The sequence below is a fragment of the Agelaius tricolor genome, unplaced genomic scaffold (genome assembly GCF_023055355.1).
Source record: "Agelaius tricolor isolate 1412-34295 unplaced genomic scaffold, bAgeTri1.0.p SCAF_36, whole genome shotgun sequence".
NCBI classification, from domain to species: Eukaryota; Metazoa; Chordata; class Aves; order Passeriformes; family Icteridae; genus Agelaius; species Agelaius tricolor.
The window spans coordinates 5,268,447-5,289,435 of record NW_027269296.1 but is presented as its reverse complement, the minus strand read 5'-3'; the positions used below and the strand labels follow the sequence as shown (position 1 = coordinate 5,289,435).

The 20,989-nt window shown below is 44.1% G+C and overlaps 1 protein-coding gene and 1 long non-coding RNA gene across 3 annotated transcripts; one reads left to right on the top strand and one right to left on the bottom strand.

Annotated features, from left to right (window-relative positions):
- Nucleotides 1–515: 515 nt before the first annotated feature.
- LOC139602992 (uncharacterized) lies at nucleotides 516–4,304 on the bottom strand. The gene is made up of 3 exons (XR_011683536.1): nucleotides 4,070–4,304; nucleotides 2,741–2,880; nucleotides 516–1,682 (listed from the first exon to the last, which is right to left on the bottom strand). It is a non-coding gene; the product is annotated as an uncharacterized lncRNA (long non-coding RNA).
- Nucleotides 3,795–20,771, top strand: TRNAU1AP (tRNA selenocysteine 1 associated protein 1). 2 transcript variants are annotated; one of them, XM_071453339.1, is made up of 10 exons: nucleotides 3,798–3,956; nucleotides 6,673–6,749; nucleotides 6,865–6,962; nucleotides 7,689–7,788; nucleotides 10,276–10,328; nucleotides 10,957–11,088; nucleotides 14,492–14,611; nucleotides 16,078–16,240; nucleotides 17,127–17,160; nucleotides 19,385–20,771. In XM_071453339.1, the coding sequence occupies exons 3-10, from the start codon at nucleotides 6,877–6,879 to the stop codon at nucleotides 19,519–19,521; spliced, it is 825 nt and encodes a 274-aa protein (XP_071309440.1). In that variant the 5' UTR covers nucleotides 3,798–3,956; nucleotides 6,673–6,749; nucleotides 6,865–6,876; the 3' UTR covers nucleotides 19,522–20,771. The 2 variants fall into 2 exon arrangements, with proteins under 2 accessions (XP_071309439.1, XP_071309440.1); XM_071453338.1 differs by lacking the exon at nucleotides 6,673–6,749 and having other exon boundaries at nucleotides 3,795–3,956.
- Nucleotides 20,772–20,989: the final 218 nt, after the last annotated feature.

The following is a 20,989-nucleotide window of genomic DNA, read 5'->3' as shown; positions in this document are numbered from 1 at the left end:
TGGTCTCCAAAGAATTCTCTCTGAGGAGTGAGTAAGGACATCACTCAGTGAAGATATGAAGAGGATAAAAACTACAGAGGAATGGGGATTGACTGATGGTGTGGAAATAGGAATGCAAAACCAGCAAGGGGAGCACGTTTGCTCCTAGACGACAAAACTGACAACCCTGGGAATAAATTCCTCTGGCCCCCCTTACTCATGGATGTGCTCAGCTATTCCCCATACTGAACTCCTTGTCTTGTTGCTCACAGTCATCCCACTCAGGAGCCACTGAAGCTGGAAATGCATTCCTTTAAAGCAAAAAGAATGTACTGTCCTTGTCCTTCAATCTTGACTTTGTTGGGGGATCCCACAAAACCCACGGATAAATATGAGCATAGGACTTCACATAAATGACTGCACTTTTTCTTAAATAGAATGCAAGACAGGACATCAAGTTTCTCCAACTGCACCTTGATTATATACAAGAAACTGGGTCTGGATAAGAAAGCTAGCAGGCACAAACACATCAATGAGCTTTTATTAGAACATCTTTCAAATATACTACTGGCAGCTAGAAATCAATCAGAAATTATTTTTACTTGCTGTGAAATCATGACAGGAACAGTGAATCATCAATAAATAAATAAACAAATGAGATTGTCAAGCCCACAATAATTTGTAATTCTACACTGAAAAAGACCCCAGATAGATCACTTTAAGCAGCATTATATTCATCATGAAAAAATGGATTTGATCAAATTTTAAGACACACCATCTCATGCAATAATGGAAAACAGATTTCATGGCATATTTTCTTTTGGATTATTTCAATTACTTTCAGAATCTGAGAAGCTATTCCAAACTCAAAGTTTTGCTTTATGTTTTGGTTTGGTTTGGTTTATTTAATTTATTATTTCAATTATCCCTGGCCAAATTAACCCCTGATCTCAGTCCACTGCATACAGTTGCCTAAGAAAAAGGACTGACTTGCACCTGCAAGACCAACAAAGGGAAGGTTCTAACACACTAACATCCAGTACTGAGGGCACAAAACCCATTTAAGTCATTTTCATGTTCAAGCTAAAACCAGCAAATTCAAATTAAAATCTCCCAGGCCAGATTCTCAAGATCAAAACCATTAATTCTAAAAGTTGAAAGCAGTCAGGGCCTCCTCTCACGAGGTACTGAGTGACTCTTAATGCAAATCAAAGTTACCAAGAGTTGAAAGAGCTATGAAGCCTCCAGGATTGGGGCCTCCAACAGGCTACAGCTCCCAGAGACCAGTTAAACGAGGGCTCAGGGATCACCCCTCCAGTGGATTCCAGTAAACACTAGTTGGAATTTACTCAGCAGTTTTCAGGACCAAGTTTCTAGATCCAGAAATACCTGCTATCCTAGCAAAGGGAACAAGGGACACATATTCTTTGGCTGCTAACTGCTGACACTCATACTCAGGACAGAGGAATACCCACATCTTTCTTTCATGGCCTCTTTGCCAGTTCATAAATTTTTAAAGGGGAATAAACACTTTTTCGCATAATAACATGCTCCTGGCACTGTTTTTACTCTGTCACAAGGTTAAGTGCATAAACAGCAGTCACTTCAGATATAACACTGAATTTAAACTTGTCTTCTCCTGGTCCAACACAATCACATCCTTCTGCATTTTTGTTGCCCAATATCCACGTCTATGGATTATCCTAGGAAAAGCAAGTTTTGTGTTACTCAGTTGGAAGGAAAAAGCCAGAAAGGGATTATTAAGGACACTGGACTCACACTAAATGACAAAGAACTACTGGCTTTTGTAAGTAATAAAAGAGAATGAGTGACAGCTTTGTGGGCTCTGCAGAGCAGAGCTCCAAGTTAACCAGTGGATAAATTGCCATGTTGGAAACATAAAACCATTCTGGAAGCTGACATCTGAAAGGCAGACACAGCAGGGGCTTCAAAGGGGGTGAATTTGCAAGAGACCAAGTTGCCAGTGACACCAAGGCACAAAACGTGCAACTTGACAACCCAAGGTCTTTGTTCAGCTGAGTTATCAACTGTGGGTCTTGCTGCCTTTCTGATTGCATGCTAGATTTTAGATTTTAGGGAGGAGCTTGGAGGAAAATGATCCGAGGGTGCTCTAAGGACTCAGAAGTCAGAAAACATATAAACTGTTAATCTCACATCTTGCACCCCCCAAGACTTGATATTCTAGAGCAGCCAATACTGGACGTGCATGATGAGAGATGCAGATCCTGCTCAGAATAAGGATGAAGGATTCTCATTGTCTCCTGAAGGAATGTAGGAAGGATCAAACGTGCCCTGCTCTATCCACAGGGAAAAGCAAAGCAAGGAATTCTCCACTCCCCTCCCGGCGGGGAGGGTCTGGAGAGTGTGTGTGTCTGTGTGTGTGTGTATTTCTGCCCTCGGTCATGGAAGAGGGATATTGTGGGGCAAGATTTGAGCGAACGCTAACACATCACTTCGGAAGGAGTTCCAGAACTGGCTCCATCACACGAGGCTGCCCAATGACAGCACCGGAAAACCTCCACCCGACACCGGCGGGCTCTTGCTGCCCTCTCCCGGGATACGACGTACGGAGGCACCGCCCGGCTCGCCCGGAGCCTGAGCCACCGCGGCGAAAATAGCGCGGAGGCTTTGAAGTGTCCCTGTCGCCAGGAGCTGGATTTATGGCGTGCAGCAGGGCCTGCACAACCAAGCCAGGGATTCAGCTCATGCGTGGCGTTCCGTAACAGAGCAAAGGTCTTACCCGTGACGGGAGATGCCGAAATTCCAACCGGCTCTCGGGATGCCGAAAATACCAACCAGTTCTCAGGCTCACTCGTCTCTGTTCCGTCGGTAAGAGGGGGTTCATCTTCTCCAGGAATTGCCACCAACGCTGTCGAAGGCCTGCGGAAGTAAACAAGAGAAGAGGATCACACCGTACTCAATCCAACCCCGCATCTCGGGCTGATGATCCCGAGGATGGATCTCTATGGATGGATCTGTATGAAGAGGCAATTTGGCTGGGATTCGAAGCTTCTGATGCAGCTGCTGCCTCAGTGGGTGGAGGGGAGCCGAGATCATGGTCTCTCACAAACCTCTCTACAACAACAACAACAGCAACAAAACCAAAAAAAAACCCCACATGTCTTTGGCCTTTCAGCATTGTCAAAAACTGTCCAACTTTGTAAACCTTGTGCTATCTCTGACAGCAGTGGTGCCTTGAAGAGATGACCAAAGTGTTTGTCACAGCATGGAGCTGCGTCAGGGGAGGGTTAGGTCGGGTAGCAGAAAAAGGTTCTTCCCCCAGAGGGTGCTGGGACACTGAGCAGGCTCCCCGGGCAATGGCCGTAACTGCAAGGCTGCCAGAGCTCCAGGAGCGTTTGGACAATGCTCTCAGGCACAGGGTGGGATTGTTCGAATGTCCCGTGCAGGGCTAAGTGTTGGTCTCAATGATCCCGGTGTGTCCCTCCTAACTCAGCATATTCTATGAATTTTTTCCTGATATCTGAATCTCCTGTCTCAGATTAAGGCCATTTCCCCTTGCCCTCTCACTCCAGGCACTGTAGAAGAGACCGCTCCCCACCGCACTCCAGTGTCCCCCCAGGCAGCTGCAGTTGCCCCAAAGGCTCCCTAGGTTGCTCCAACCCTCCTCCCCCACCCTCTGCCCCCGATTCCCTCCCGCGGCTGTCGCTCCTCCTGCCGCCAGGGGGCGCTGCGGCGGCAGGGGCGCCGCTCTCTCCGCCCGCCGGGGCCGCGGAGGAGGCGGCGGGGCCGGCCCGGGCGGTGGCGGGAGGGACCGGGGGACGGACCGAGGGACCGGGGCACCGGGGGTGGGACGGAAGGAGGGGCGGCGGCGGCGGGGCCGGGCCGGGCCGGGTCGGGCCGGGCCGGGCCGGGCCGGGAGGTGGAACGCGCGGCCCCGCTGAACCCGCCGCGGGGCCTGCGGGAGCAGCATGGCCGCCAGCCTGTGGATGGGGGACGTGAGTGTCCGGCCGGGACCGCGTGGCTTTGTGCGGGGGCGACGGGGCTACGGGGGCACGCGGCCGGGCCGGGGGCGCGCGGGAGGCACTGACCGGCTGATACCGTCACTGACCTGCACCCGCACAATTACTGACACTCTCCCACCGACCGACTGACACCCTCTCATTGACACTCTCGCACTGACTGACACTCTCACACCAATTGATGCCGTCCCTCTGGCACCGTCACACTGGCTGTCTGACACCATTACAGCAACTGACAGCCTTACTCTGACTGACTGACGCTCTCACTCTAACGCCCACACAACAACCTACAGACTGATATCCTCACAGTTCTGACACCCTCACTCTGACTGACACCTGACACCAGCTGACCTTCTCCCTGACCGACTGACCTCTTCACACCACTGACACAGCCTCACAGCCCCTCACACACTCAGACACACCTGAACTCCCCAAGTGACACTCACGTCATACACTCCTGTGCATGCTGACATGCTCACACAGGCTGACACACACTCAGACATAAACCCCAGCTTGACAGGCTCATTTGTGAGCAGTTACACACACACACCCCCTAGAGTGACCCTCATTGCCTGCCTGCAGCCAGGTCACAGCGAGACTTACACCAGTGTCCCTGGTGGTCAGACACATGCATGGGCACCAAAAAGTCTCACACCTCCATGCTCTTAAGAGGCACTCCCATAATCACGGCGTGTACACTTGCATGCTTCAAGGATTTATCTGCTGTTTTACCTGCTCAGCTGCTATGGGCACTTACATGCTTACATTGTGCAAGGCATTTACACATACTCATGGTTGTGCTTCTAATTGTGCTTACACTTGTAGGCACACCTGTATGCACCTCACAACCTGCCACCTACATGCACACCTGTGGGTGCATTTACACCCTCATAGGATTTTGACTCCCCTACACGCACGCACATTCAAAGCATTTGCACTTCCTGCTAGGTCCTTCATTCCTGCCTGTGTGTGTACCTGTCAGAAAGACCAGCTGTGTGAAGCACACTCACAGGGGCTTCTTCACCCAAGAGTGTCTTGATGCCCACTCACGTGCACACTGTAGGTACGCTCACAATTGTGCACAGCCCACAGTGTCCCTTGTGTGCCCTTCATACACCCTCACTCTTGTGCCCCTGTGTCCTTCACACTCACTACTGAACAAACACTTTCACACACATGTGAACTCACCCCAGCATGTTGTAGTGCTCTGCCACCCAGCCGCACTGCATGTGTGTGTGTGCTCAGTGTGTTGTGGTGCCTGCATTGCTGCCACTGTGGTACACTGTGACACACACATGCTGTCCCACTGCTGCGTGCAGTGTCTTTGCTGTCTGTCACACACTTGTACACACCTGTGTGCACTCCACTATGCATGTACAATGTCACAACTTCTCTGCCACCTGTTTCTTGGACGCACATATTCCTTCAGTCCCTTTCTTGCAGCTCACACCAGCATAGTCCTGCTTGCACATAGTGTTCCTCATCTCTCACATGTGTGTGTACACACAGCTCAACACATCCCTGAGAATCCCGCTGGGTACTTCTCTCCCGCACACACACTCAGCACACCCACGATATCAGGGTGTCATCCTCTACCTGCCTCTGCTCGTGCATGGAGACTCTGTGGAGTCTGTTCTCCCTTTTCCCCACAGAGAGGTTTTCTGCCACCTCTCTATGATAAAGCCCATCTTCTTTTTCATCACTACTCTCACAAGCAGGCCGTGGCTCTTTGAGCCATATGGACATATCCAAGCAACTGGTTGTGTTTACAAATACAGCTTTCCTGTACACACACACAGCGGGATCACGCTGCATAGCACATCTGTGCAGAGTGGTGCTGCCTCTGCTCCTGGGGCAAGTCAGTTCTGCTTCACACTCACCTCCACAGGGCATCTTCTGCCTTTGACACGTGCAAGTGCAGTATGGTCACCTTCTTTCACATACTGCACAATCTGTCCCACACGCAAGTGGTGGAGCCACCTGGTCCCTGACAGATACACAAATACTTGAGGGCTGTAGGTTACCATGAGCCACCTGTCTTACACAGGTAAATACATGGAGTTATATATATTTTATACATACATTTTTCAGCTCCATGTTACTTGTCACACACACCGCTCCCCATTCTAATTTTGGTTAGTTCCCTCCTCCAGTTTCTGTTATACACAGAGGTGCCCTGTTCACTCAGACTCTTCATAGTATATTTGATCCAAATTCCAGCACCATTTCCTACTTGTCAGTACCTTACACCATGCAGACTCTTGCTCTCCAGCATGTTCACATGCACTCTTACCTGCACAGTGTGGTCCTTCCCTGTGACATGAACATGGTCAGTGCTCCCATGGGCAGGATGAAGCGTAGAGCTGCTGTGGGACGCGATTCCAGGGTTTCCCCCGAGCGTTGCCCTGGTATAACCGGGGTTGTGCGAGGCAGACACAGCTCTGCAGACCCCTACCGCAGCTCCATGGGGCAGTGTCACCTGCCACATGCCACCCGGGGTCATGCCACACTGTGTATCCACAGTGCTGGCCCAGCCTTCGCTTGCACCTGGAGAAGGAACCTGCCACCTTCTCCTCTGCTCCCTGTAGGAAATGCTCAGTTTGTTGCTGTATGTTTCTGAGTGGCTTTTGTCCTTCTGTGAAGCTCCCTTGTTCTCTGAAATTCATGCTGTCTCTTGGGTTCCACTTTGCAGACTGTTGAGCCTGGTTCATGCATGCCTGCTGGTTTTGAGTGGCATCGACCCTCTTAAATGAGTCTTCTTTTTGAAGTGTAAGGGTAAAATCCTTCTCCATAATGTTTTAACTGCTTTGAGGGACATTGACACATATATTCTCTTTTTTGTAGATGCCCTAATCTAACTTTCTTTCTCTTTTTGCTTTTATAGCTGGAGCCCTATATGGATGAAAACTTTGTTTCAAGAGCCTTTGCCACCATGGGAGAGCTTGTACTGAGTGTAAAAATCATTCGAAACAGGTTGACAGGGTAACTGTTTCTGTTTGTTCTCCGAGTGCATTTGGACTGAAGCCTCACTGTGGTCCTTCCATATCAGAGTGAATTTTCCCTTTGAGTTTCTCACCATTGCTGCCACCAATATGTGAATATTGATGAGAGCAATGGAGAGGGCACTGCTGGCTCTTCAGCCTCCCCTCAACAAACACAGTTTGGCCCGCATCCTGCAGTGCTCCAGCTCTCAGCCAGAGCAGTTGTATGTATCTCATTCCATCCCTCTGGGAATTACACCTCCCCAGGCTTTGGTTGCTAGTCTGTAGTACAGATATGTGATGCTGGCAGAGGTGGGAAGTCGGACTCAGAGCAATAAGAGAACCTTTAAAGTTCATTTGAAATAAAATGAGTGATTTATGCAGAATAAAGTAGTTTCATTCTTATGCATTATTCTTTTAAGTGTTGTAATTTCAGTTTTCAGTAGTTTAAACTTGTGCAGACAAATTGATAGTCAATGAAAGTAGGAAGTAAACTGTAAGCTAAACCATTTTCTATGTGCTTATCTACCTGACTTATGGTAAGTAGAGGCTATCTCTTGAGATCCAGCTTCTCTTTGGTAGCCAATATTTATACTTTCGAAAGAAGCTCTTCTATGTATTGCAACTATAGCAAATTTCTTACCAGTTATCTAAAATACAGCTTTCCTCATCAAATATGTTTTAAGTTTATAACTTTTGTCTCTTCTCTTCTGTGTTGTATGTTCAGAATTCCAGCAGGCTATTGCTTTGTAGAATTTGCAGATCTAGCTACTGCAGAGAAATGTTTACACAAAATCAATGGAAAACCACTTCCTGGTGCTACACCGGTAAGTAAATGGGATCAGCCAGTTGAGAACCAAAACTTGGTAGGGACAGATAGTGTAGAATGTGTATTTTTAATGATTACAGATAATTCAATGGTTAGCAAACTGGGATTCATCTTTGCTTTAGAATTGAAGTTATGACTATAAAACTGCTAATGTTCTTGCTCAGAAAATTGTTGAGAAAAACCACTGATTTCTTTGTGACTGTCTAGATAAAGTTCAAGTGTAGAAGTGTTGTGGGGTGTGATGTTTTTTTATATCTAACCATTGCTGCTGTTACCAAAGTTGGACCAATCAGAAACCTGAGAAGAACAAGGAAGAAATTAGACTGAGTATAGTGTATGTCTACATCAATTCTTCCATCTCTCTCCTTTTGTATAATCATGGAGTCACAGAGTGGTTTGGGTTGGATGGGACATTAAAGCTTATCATATTTCATCCCCTATCATGGGTAGGAACACCTTCCACTAGACCAAGTTGCTCTAAACCCTATCCAACCAGGCTTTGAACATTTTCAGGGATGAGGCAAGCTGAGAATTTAGCTGTGTGTGTAGAGGATGAACTTGCAAGTTTACACTGTCTTTTGAGTAACATTGATTGGCAAAAGAAACATGACTTTTAATTTTGCATTGTTCTTGGCCCTTAGCAAACAGAGTTTACTCAAACCTCTTTACAGTGGAGAACAAGACAGAGTATTGAATAATTGCAGTGCATAACTAGCATCTCTTCTACATAAAAGCTGGGTAGTTAGGGAGAAGAAGAGGAATAGGCAGAGAGGCTAATTTTAGGATGTTGACTTGAATATGTGGTAGATTAAAATGGGACGGCTGACACAGCTGTCTGTTGTACCCACAGGAGTTGGCTGCAGTAAGGTGGGGTGACTGATTCATAAAGCAGCTCTAAAATCACCTCACTTATGGTATGATATACAAAGTAAATGGATTCCTATTTCAGAATAGTTAATACCCAGAGGAGACTGGGAAGTCCAGATTGAGCTATTTAGTCAACATTCCAGAGAGGGTGATGTGCCCCGTTAAAAGGAGTCGATGAGAGGCCTGGAGATACCTGTTTCACATGTTTGCTCATGATTAAGGCAAGCTGATCATCCTGGATGCCTTCTATAGTCACTGGAGAGACAAAGAGAGCAAGGAGTAAGATAATAATGGAAATCTGGTTTTGGGAATACCCATCTTTCTTCACAGTTTTGTTCAAAACACAGTGCTGTGTGGAGGGATGATTTACATAACACATGGAGAGAACTACAGATGTCAGGCAGAGATCCAAAGCAGCCCAAATCAATGCACTCAGCAGGCAACTGCCCAGCTCATCCTTTGCATTTAGAGAATTTTGTTTACAGAAAACTTGAGTGCGGCTCATGCTTTTACTTATTTTTAAATACTGAATCAGTCAAGGGAATAACAGAGAGCCATGGTGCTGGTGGTGTTTCTCTTTTCCAAGCATTCGTGTTCCCAGTTCCCATCTGAGTGGAAGTACTCTCAGGTGTCTTGTTGATTTTAAACCCAGACTATTGCAATGAAGAGCAAGATCCCCGCCCCCCCCCCCCCCCCAGAAAAGATCTACGTGCTTCAAAGTGGAATCTAAATTTTGTGTTAGCTGGTAAATAATCCACAGAAGTTGTGTAGTACTGTGCTCCAGAGAATGCAAACATGCAAGGAACAGGATTATAGCCTAGAGTTAAGTCTGTGCTCTATTTCCCAAGAAGTATTTACCTGGTTTTGAGGGAAGGAAATCCATCATACGAGGACTCTTCACTGTACTGAACAAGTACCCTAATCTCTAGGGCATTTCTGATTGTGATCCGAAATCCTGATTCTAGGATCTGAAATCCTGATCCTGAGATTAGCCCCTGATGTCTAAGAGCTGATTCAAAGATCTTGGTCTCCTTAGATCTTGGTCTAAACTTAGATGTAAGTTGGATAAAAGTTGCTAAAAGTCTGGTAGGTGGGGGACAGAGAGTTCCAGATGTGCCAGAGGGCACAAATCTGGGCTGCTGCGAAACTTGTTTCAAAAATAAATTCAGATGTAAAATTTAAAGAGGGCTCCAGTGTCCAATGTAGTTCTTTCAGAACCCTTTAATTTTGAGTCTTACTAAATGTCCAGAATCAAGTATTTAGCCACACTTCCAGACTCAGTTTGATTCCCTTTTCCAGTGTGTTGGATTCTGGTCTGCTAGTGTTTGTGTTAAATCACAAAAGTCCAGTAATGGTACTGTCATTTCATTTTAAGACCTTAAAATTTGAAGAAATTTAACATTTGTTATTTCTACCTCTGTTTACATTTTGATTTTCATTATTATATCTGTACTGATGCTAAATAAAAACGTGCTTGTTACCTTAACTGGCTGGCATGAAGGCATTGAACATGTGTCAGCATTAAGTTGTATTAAATCAGCTTATTGTATTTTTCCCTAATTGCTTGAATTCACATGACAACATTTGAATGTATAGATTAATTTTTGCCTTGTTTCAGGCGAAGCGATTTAAATTGAATTATGCAACATATGGAAAACAGCCTGATAACAGGTAAGTGCTCAATATATAAATATTACTTTTTCCTGCTTAATGTCTCTCTATTAATTGCCTTGCAAAAAGTATTCAAACTATGTAAACCCAAAGTTCATCACTGCCAGTCTTTAGTAGGAGGAAGAGAACTTAGACTGCCAGTTTTGTGTTTTGCACTGTGTGTGGCGCAGCAGATTTATCCAGTGTCCTTTAAGGTATTTAAACTTTGTAGCATCAAAGTATCTAATTCATATATTACAATTTAAGATCTATATATTATATTTTAGATCTATGTATTGGAAATAGCATATCTATAAATGAGATCTTTTTTCTTGCCGTTTTAGAAATCAGAAATATCCTGTAAGTAATAAGCTTGGAAATAATCTTTAAATAAAAAGCAGTATTAAGTTGATTGGTTGTGGTGCTTCAATTAACTTGAAAAAGCAGTGTCAATCAAAATTTTAGTTAAGCAGCTTAACTAGTGGCATTTAAATTCTCCATTAAAGGGTCTTTTAGTATCACTCTTCTCTGAGTTCAGATATTTAGGCTAAATGGTAACTGTCACTTCTGCACTACTGTAAATCAGCATGTCCCTTTTTTATTTTTTTTTAATGATTGTATTTAAGATGTTTTCTTTTGATTTCTTTAGTCCAGAATATTCCCTTTTTGTTGGAGACCTGACTCCTGACGTGGATGATGGGATGCTGTATGAATTTTTTGTTAAAGTTTATCCATCGTGTAGAGGTGGAAAAGTTGTTTTGGACCAGGCAGGAGTATCCAAGTAAGTTGTCTTTTATTCACTTTTTTTTTTTTTTACTTCACATGTGGCAACAGGAAAAATAGAATACAGCAAGGGGAAAAAATTCTTTTAGCTTAGATTTTAGTAATCTTAAAATGTAGTGGTTTCGGCCATTCAGTCTGCAGTTTGCTTGAGTTTTGATAGCCACCATGTGTATTGTCACTCCTCCATCAGTGTGAGGCCCTTTGTGTGTTATTGCACTTCTTAAAATGCTGAAAAATATCTTAAGTAATCTTGAAACACTCTTTTCCTGGACTCTTGGGCGGAATTGTGCTTTACAAACTTTAGGCTATTGAGTGTATATTCCTGTGAGAGCTATATGTGTTTTCTTTCAAATAGGGTAGGGCACACAAAGCTATGATTCACTGTCAGGTTCTCAGTAGCTGCCTTGTTTGTCTTTCCTGAAAATGTCTTGCTAAAAACAGGTATCAAGAGGTCGGATCTCTTAATGTTATTAAAACATTTTCTAAATAGCATGAAATTAAGCTGCATTTTCCAGGGAAGGAGCAGTTGGTGAGCATCCTTATTTTCAAAGCAGAGCATGGCTTCAGTGAAGCACAGTTTTGTGATATAACACCTCTGAGAATGTTGGGATAAGATATAGGTTATGGCTGTAGGTCCCTCCACCTTCTCATATGTGGTTCCTTAGTCTTAGACAGGTTGGTTTGAAGGAATCTCTGGAGGTCTCTGGTCCAGCTCCTAACAGGACTGCAGCCAGCATTAGATCATATCATCCATGGATTGTGTAGCCTGGAAAACCTCCCAGGATGGAGTTAATTCAGGTTGTCTGGGCAGCCTGTTCCAGAGCTGTGCTTCTCCCCAGTCATGAAGTTCCTCTTCATGTACATCTTGAACCTCTTGCAGAGCTACTCAGTCTCTCTGGCTGTTAGGTCCTCATGCTGTCATTGCCACTTCCCCTGGGACTGACACTGCTGGGTTGGGCTCTGTGTGCCTTCTGCTCCTCCTCAGTGGAAACCCCACAGTTCCTGTTGTGCTGCACCTGCTTCAGTCTTTGTCTATAGAACAGGTGTTGGTGCTGCAGGTTGGACTATTACTTGGGTTTTGGGAGCTGTGCATAGGTGCAGACCTCAAGGAAAGGTAGCTGCTGGGTAGCTTCCCAAGCTGTGGTATCTTGGGAAGCAGGGGAGGAGCAGGGACTTAGAGTCCTGTTTCTGGGAAGAGCAAAGCTGTCTCCCCTGGCAGTGCCAGAGTGTTGGTGCCAGGGGCTTTGTTGGGACTTGTGCAAAGCTGAGGCATCTGCAGGTGTCAGTGTGATGTGAGAGAGGAGCTTAGGGCTTGTGGACATGCCCAGTGAAGCCTTGGCCCTTCCAGCCAGGGCTGGCGGATCAGGAAGGCCTCCTCCCAGCACCTCTTGTCCAGACAGGAGAGGCGCTTGGAGCATGGTGCTGTGGTGCTGTGCCTACTTCTCTGCTTTCTGCTGAGGGTATGGGTGCTGGGGCTTTCCAAACTTCAGGGGCAGGACAGAAGGTCTCCATGGAGGTCCTGGCCAGGAAGAAATTATTTCTTTCTGCACCAGTGGTTTAGCCATTAGTGTGGAAAAGCTAAATGTGTGGAAGAGTTGGAAGAATCAGTGTCTGGAAGACTTGGAAGAATCACTGTCTCCGTTGCAGCACCCAGCATCTATTCCTGTACACTGCATCCATCTCTATCTGTTTCTGTTTTGGAGCTGCCAGTCTTCCCAGTTTCTCTTACACACTCCTGGTCCCATCTGAAAATCTGGAGGAGTCTTTTGGCAGCTTAGAAACTTAGTTGGGTTTGTGTGTGAACACCTTAAACTGACTTAGAAGTTGACTTGCATTGGATTAATTTGCCATAGTCCTTTGGCAGAGGGCAAGTTAAATGAATGTGGGTCTGTGTAGAGTTTTGCTTGTGTTTAATAATCTAGTTTGTATGTAGATAAGTCTAAGCTTTGATCTGGTCTTTTTGTGAGGAGGATACATCCATACCTGTGTATATATATACATATATATTTTATATATATATATATATATACATATATATATATATATACATATATATATAAGATATTTATATATATCTTGTGTGTGGAGCTTGTTGTGCGAGGTACTGCATTTTCTGGGGCATGAACTGCTCTGAAATAGCTGCCAGTGGGGACCTCGCATGAGTAGTACATGATGCTGCTTTCAAAATAGGACATAAGCTGGTGTTTAGCAGTTCCCACAGAATAGATAATGCACTGTAAACTTACACCCTTGGTTATGGCTCGTTCTTTTCCCCATGTAGACAAGCCCTTCCCTCCCGAACTACTTCTTTTGCTTAGATGGATTCCTCTTACCCTCCCACATCTAAGTCTTTGATCTTTCTGCCGCGTTAGGCAGCCCATCCCATGATGGGATCCTGGCAGTGCCCTCTTGGATGCTGTTGCATTGCTTCTGACTCACTACAGCATCAAAATCCCACGCAAAGGACTGTTGGGGTTGGAAGGAGTTGGAGTTTTCTGTCTGGCTGACGTGCAGTGCTGCCATGTCACAATGAAGGCTTGTTGCAGAGTCCAGGGATTCTGGATTGATATAACAGTCTTTTCCAGCCAGGTCTTATAAGCTCTTGGAGATCTATATCACACCCGAGATAGCTCAGCCACCTCAGATGGCTTAAAATTAGCAGGATGGCTTCTGTGGCAGTGTTGGAAACACAAAAGTTTTAATAAAACTCAAAATAACAAAGCTCTTTACAGAGAAAATCCAAGCCAGGTGCAAGATGCTCTTGCTCCTGGTAAAACACCTTATGAAAGCTCGTAGTTCCTTTGTTGTCTTCTTTTCTACTGAATTGCTTAGGCAGGACTTTTTGGCTTCTGTCCAATTGGCTATCTTTAAGTTTGAGGTGAAGTCCCCCAGGTCCTATGAGGTGTATTTTTACCTAATTGAGGAGAGAAACTTCTGGGCTTTTTTCATTTTTAAGGAGACAAAGGATAATTTTGTCACTCCGTCAACAGGGGGCACATTCCTACACTGGATGTGCTGTCCCCCATTCCAGCTGCGCTTTTGAGATTATCAGTATCCTCCCAGCAGAGATTTGGGGCTTTACCATGTGTCAGTTCACGCATTTCAACATGGCTTGTGTCAGCTCACTTCCAGTTCCCCACAATCCACTGGCACAAGAACTACGTTACATTGACAAGCCCTTGAAACTACTGCCAGAGCTTGGACGTGTGGCTTCAGGCATTCTGGAAAAGCAACTGAAATGCAGAATAATTTCATCTCTCCCAAGAGCAGGGACAACAACCCTAATGAACGTTTTTGTTCACTGTTTCCCATACCAAATCAAACTTCACCGTAACTAATTTTTATAACGTGGCATTGCTCTTTGACATTGGTTTTATGTGAGTTTTTCTATGTCTCTGCAGAGGTTACGGGTTCGTGAAATTCACAGATGAACTGGAACAGAAGAGAGCACTGACAGAGTGTCAGGGAGCTGTGGGGTTGGGCTCTAAACCTGTACGCTTGAGTGTGGCTATACCAAAAGCGTGAGTAGAAGAACAGCTGGACATTTATATGAAAAATCACATCTGGTTTTAAATGCCTTTTAGTGCTTTGGATACTCCAGGATAGTCCAGGATGTGGCCATCACAAAATGAAAGAGTACCCATGAATATGGGGAGTATCAGAATGCCCAGGAATTCAAAGAAATTATAACATTAGCTCAAGACTAAGCATTTTACACTGTTTTGAATTGTATATATTGCTAAATCCGTACACATGTGCACACACTGTAGTTAAATATGATTGTTTTTAAAATGTATGTTCCTTTGCATTAAATTGAAATAGTTTAAATCTTCTTAATGATGTCTGGATAGCAAAACTCAACTACCTTGCTAATTCTATTATAATGTCTACTACACATAAGACTTTTGGGGCAGGGATTAACTTTTTTTTCTGTGTTTGTTCAGAACCTGATACAATGAGATCCTGGTCTGACTTGGGGCTCGTAGCACTAGGGTAATACAAATCATAGTAATTGCTCCCTATTTGAATAATATTTAGATTTTCAGTGACCTCATAAGGCTTGCGGGGGGGGAAAGGAAGAGAAAAGCAGAAAAAATGGGTGCATTGTGGTGAGAAGATTGATGTTTCCTTCTTCCTGCTTCTCACTAATTTCATCATTAGTAGAAATAGCTTTATGTGTGACATATTTTCATTTCCAAACGATATTTGTCATCTCATTATTTCAAATCTTGGTAGTTAGGTGGAATGGTGTTCCTTGGGAATGCTGCCACTTCATAAAGTGGCAAGGAATAGGAATTTTAGTCAGTTCTCAGGGTATTTAAGTTTATTTTTTGATTACTAGTAGTTTGTATTTCATGAACTTTCTCAAGTCTGTGCATTGAAGATCACCCAGTTCAGAGAGAAAGAGGACGAGTCCTTGCTTAGGTTTCTGTATGACAGTGGCAGAAGGGAAAGTTTTTTTCCATTCTTGCAAAAAAAAAGTGAGGTTTTTTGCCAGGCTTTAAGTCTTTAACTATTCAGGTAAAGCAGGACTCAGTACTTTCTCTCAGAGAGTTGCAGATCACTTAAATTAATCCTCTTTACCAGACAGAAGAAGGGACTCCCGTATCTGGATTGTGGTTCAGGATTGTTCTAAACTGAAGCTCATAGTCCTGAACTCTTCCTTTCCCAAAGCCAGGAAGTGACATCCAATTATCTCATAAAGAATGACAGTCATGTTTATTAATGTAGAGGAATATGAATACAGGAAAGGGTATTAAATTTAAACCACTTCTTTATGCAAATAATAAATATTGCTGCAGAAAATATTGAATATATTTTAAAGATTTAAATTTGCTTGTTAGACTAAGCCTTGTCTCTTTACCACATTGTATCTTAAGCTATTTCACTGCTTTTTTCATACTTGGTCTGCGCTATTTTATTGCAATGTTAAAAAATGGTTTATTGCTATTTTATTGCTATTTTTATCCCGCTTTATTTTTTGAAGTAATCGTGTGAAACCAATGGAGTACAATCAGATGTACAACTATAATTACAACCAGTATTACCAACAGTATCACAACTACTACGCTCAGTGGGGGTACGACCAGAACACGGGCAGTTACAGCTACAGCTACCCCCAGTATGGCTACACGCAGAGCACCATGCAGGTAGGGCAGCACAAAAACACCACAGAGCTTGAAAGGTGGGATGGGAACATCTCATCTTCAGTTCTGAGAATCACAGAATGTCCTGAGCTGGAAAGGACCCACAGGAATCACTGAGTCCAGCTCCTGGCCCTGCCCAGGACACCCCAACAATCCCACCCTGTGCCTAAGAGCATTGTTCAAATGCTCCTGGAGCTGAGGCAGCCTTGGGACCATGACTATTCCCTGGGGAGTCTGTTCAGTGCTCAAGCTCCTTCTGGGGGAATAATCTTTTCTGGATATCCAGCCTGACCTCCCCTGACACAGCTCCAACCATTCCCTCAGGTCATGGAGATCAGAAATCGGAGCTGTCCCTCAGGAGGAGCTGCAGACCCTAATGAGCTCTGTCCTCAGTCTGCTCTGCTCCAAACTGAACACACCAAGAGATCTTAGTATATACCTCTTAATAACAAAGTCTTAATATCACTACTATTTAGTGTTTAGCCCCTGGTGTGTCCTGTTGCATTATGGAGAGTATATTGCTGAGGTAAAAAAAAGTCTGGAGGACACAAAAGGTCTCTTAGTACAGTTGTGATGGTAGAAGAGTACAGGTAAAGGCAGTGCTCAGAGTGCCTTTGGGATACTTCATAAGCTTTGTTATAAAGGATAGAACACATCAGAACAGTCACCCCACTTCAACCCTGGAATTTCAAGAACTGCCTCTGATAGAGGTTTAGTGTAGGGTCTTGCCTGTGGAGTGTTAGGAATGGAATACAGGCTTAGGGGTGAAGAATTCTGTTGTAATAACTCCAGTATAAAAGTCAGTCTCTGACAGTACTAATCAACAAGCAATGCTTGCAAAAGAAAAGATAATTATCCACTGTTCTAAGGGGTTTGTTTTTCCTTGCAGACATATGAAGAAGTTGGTGAGGATGCATTGGAAGGTATGTTTCTCAAATTGAAGTTGTCTGTATGTTGTGCACTGCTTGGAGATAGACTTTCTCATATTGGCCCTAATTTCAATTTACAATATACCTTTATCTTTGAGTAAATCTGAGAAAATTTGTGAGTCACTATCACCTAGAACAGTTGCATCCCGGTTTTACTGTTGCTGCTCCTATTCTGAACCTGGTGAGGACTGAAACTGTTTGACTTTCCCAGCACTGAGATTTTAATCTTCTGTAGTACTGAAATTGTTATCCTTTTTTTACTAGGGTTTCTTTTTCTGATATGCTACCAAGAAAAAAGTAGATATTCTGGTTTTCTATAAAATCCTGACATTTAGAGCCCAGAATACTTCATTGTGCTTTTAGTTTACAAGTAAAAGGGAATAATATTAGTCACCACACTGATAAAATATTTCAAGCAGTTATTGCTTGAAATGGGTCACTAAACCAGATTGGGGTTTTAGATACCTGTACAAGTAGCTTTTATTTATTGATGCATGAAACTATAATTTCATGCCAGCCATTCCAGATTTCTGTCTTGAGTGCAATATGCACTATGCAGTATATCTTACTCTATTCTTAAAAAACAAAAAAATTAAAAATTGCATAGTAACAGATCTACAGGATTCACAGGTATGCGTGATGATGTGTGTGGAAGCTGTTAAAAGCATTCTAGGAGAGCTTTCCTTTTGCTGAACCAAACATACCAGGACTAGAATTGGGATATCTCTGGATATTTCTTTTCCTGGCTGATTAACTGAAAGATTCCTACTTTTGTAGGAAACTGAATTAATGTATTGTCACTGTATCATTCCTTTTCCTTAAATCTCTTCTCCTGTAATGTGTTACAACATGATGTAGCTAAAACCAAACATAGAATCCTGGAATGATTTGAGTGGGATGGAACTGCTAAAGCCATCTTTATCCACCCACTGCCATGGGCAGGGACACCTTTCACTTGACTAGGTCACTCCAAGCCCTGTCCAACCTGGCCTTGGACATTTAAAAAAATGGGGCAACCACACCTTCCCTGGGCAACCTGTGCCAGGGCCTCACCTCCCTCACAGGGAAGCTACATGTTTACAAACATTTTGTTCCTGATGTGTTTTAGAGTCTTTCCAATCCTTCAGCTTTGTACTGAGAATCATTCACTGACCTTTGTGATTGTGCTACTCTGATAATCTGAGCTTTGGGTTGCTAGTGTTGTCAGGTGAGCTTTCCACCCTACAGGGGTTTGGGGAGTCCATCACTGTGCATTCAGAGTGGCAGGATTGGACCTGCACGCTTGTTGTCCAGCTCCAAAATGCTTTCCAAACATTTGTTCCACATGTAAAATAGGGCTATGCTCACCATGATGCTGTGGTGCCACTGACACTCCCTTCATTCCTAACTGTGACCCCATCTTTGAACTGCTGGAGGCTTTGGCAGATGAGCTCTGGTGACTGCTTGCAGCAGCACAGAATGTTCCCTTCCATCCATGCATCCATCCATGCATCCATCCATCCATCCATCCATCCATCCATCCATCCATCCATCCATCCATCATTTGTGACCTCACAGTGGAGGGAGCAAAAGGGAATGAGTGTCCCTGCCTCTGTTTCTGCCCTTTTCATCAGGGCATACCCCTTCTGGCAGTGCAGGTGGCTGCACTGGGCTGTGAGGTGCAGGTGTGTGTTCCCTCCACGGGCTGTCCTGTGGGGCAATCATTGTTGTCCAAAGGGACATGTTTGGATGTAGTTATTCCTTATCTCATTGCAGAGAAATTGAGTAGGACTGATCGGGTCAGGTTTATGATTGGGCAAGTGCTGGGAATGTTTGGTGACTCACAGAATCACAGAATACTTGGGGTTGGAAGGACCTCTGGAGATAATCCAGTCCCGTTCCTGCTAATGCAGGCTTACGTAGAGTATGGGACACAGGAACACATCCAGGTGGGTTTGGAAAGTCTCCAGAGAGGGGGACTCCACACCCTCCCTGGGAAGCTGTTCCAGTGCTCTGCCACCCTCCATGAAAAGAACTTCTTGTTCATGCTGAAGTAAGTGGTTGCTCCTTGTCCTGTCAGTGGGCACCACTGAAAAGAGTCTGGCACTATCCTCTGACACCTGCCCTGGAGATATTGAGACTCCCCCCATGTTTGTTTTAATATACCAACTTGTTTACAGGGTATTTTTTTTCTGAACACCTTTGATGTGTGACATATTTTCTGTCTTTCCTCCCATAGATCCCACACCTCATTTAGATGTCCATGAAGCAAACAAGCAGTTTATGGAACAGAGTGAAGAGCTCTATGATGCCTTGATGGACTGTCATTGGCAGCCTTTGGACACTGTCTCATCAGAGATCCCAGCTGTGTTATAGCCTCGTTGCTGAGGCGTGGTGTCTGTGAGACATCCTCCCAGTGCGCTCCGGACTGTTACACTGCCCCTGGATCCTGCAGTTGTGAGGGGTGGCCCTTTCCCCACCCAGGCCGGGTACTCGGAGTACAGGAGGACTGTGGCCTTTCCTGTAGAGAACAAGTATTGTAGGAGCATCACAGTAACCTTTATTCATGGTGAAAATTAGAACTGCGACAGTTTTATTTCTTTTGTCTTGAAATGAACTCTTAATACCTACTGGGAATTGTAATTTATAAACTTTCAACAAGATGGCACAGGAGAGAGACTCTACTCCATCGTACAATAAAAAAGTTGGTCTTTTAAGTAAAATTACCCTTTGCAATTTGGTTCCTGCCCATCTTTCTGCTTTGCTGCCCATTCAACTGTCTTAAGTCATTTGACCCAACGCTTATGAATGTGTTATTTCAAAAAAGATCATTTTTAGACACCACTAAAATGTCTCAAAATCTTTCCAGTAACTGGGTAAGGTTGCTGTAACTTGAGCATGGGATGAAAGCTTATGTTGTGGTTAACTTAAGCTATGATCTTGAGCTTGCAAGTTTGATATTCTTAAGTAATCAACCCAAAGAGCACTTTGGAGAGCAAAGGCAGAAAGGAGTGTTATAAAACTTTTACCCGGTGGTATTTTGCACACCTGGCCTGCTTCTCCACCTGTGTATGAGGAAATAATTCCCCATGAATCAGCAGTTTAAAACACTTTTTCCAGCAACCATATTTAAATGTTATTTTGTGTATCATGCCTTTTTTTTTTTCATTGTGGACACACCATGATGGTCTCATTGAGATGATGAGATTTTGTAGTGTCTTCCACTGTCCAGTCAGAGTGAAACTTAAGATCTTGCAGTAAAAACGGGTCAGAGCAATTGCCTTGATATATTGTGCAACAAATGGTTGTTAACCTGGAATGTGGTTTTTTACTGGATGTTGTATAAGCTGGATGGACAAGCAATATATTTAAACTGATATGTTGCATTAGAGGTGAAAGTGAAAATAATAGCACTTATATACATGTTATAAGCCCTTTTTCAGGCTTTTGTGCCTTAAACTCTTGGAGAAATAGGAACAGAGAAACTACCTGTAATAAATGTCTATCCAAGGAATAGTTTGGTAACTGAAATTGCTACTGCAGAGCATTTCGTTGCCTCCCTGCCCATGTTGATGCAGAGATTTACCATAAAATTTAAGTACTTTGATAAAGTTACTTCTACTACACCTTTGTTTGTGTCCATAATTATGACCTATTTGTCAGTCTGTGGTCTCTTTTTTATCAACTGGAAGTGGGATGTGAGGGGAATGGTGGTGTGACTGGAGTTAGGTTATTCCTAATGAGCAACTAGAGGAACTAGAGGACTGCTGGACTCCTGCGCTCTCATCTGCTGTGAATTTTCCTCGTGCTGTGCCCCTGACTGTGCTGCTGTCTCACCTTCAGT

Bases quoted from the DNA above. Each gene is read 5' to 3' on its own strand.
- TRNAU1AP (XM_071453338.1), top strand. From the start codon at position 3,930: ATGGCCGCCAGCCTGTGGATGGGGGAC. The intron at 3,957-6,864 runs GTGAGTGTCCGG...TTGCTTTTATAG, and splicing joins CCAGCCTGTGGATGGGGGAC to CTGGAGCCCTATATGGATGA. The intron at 6,963-7,688 runs GTAACTGTTTCT...TTGTATGTTCAG, and splicing joins ATTCGAAACAGGTTGACAGG to AATTCCAGCAGGCTATTGCT.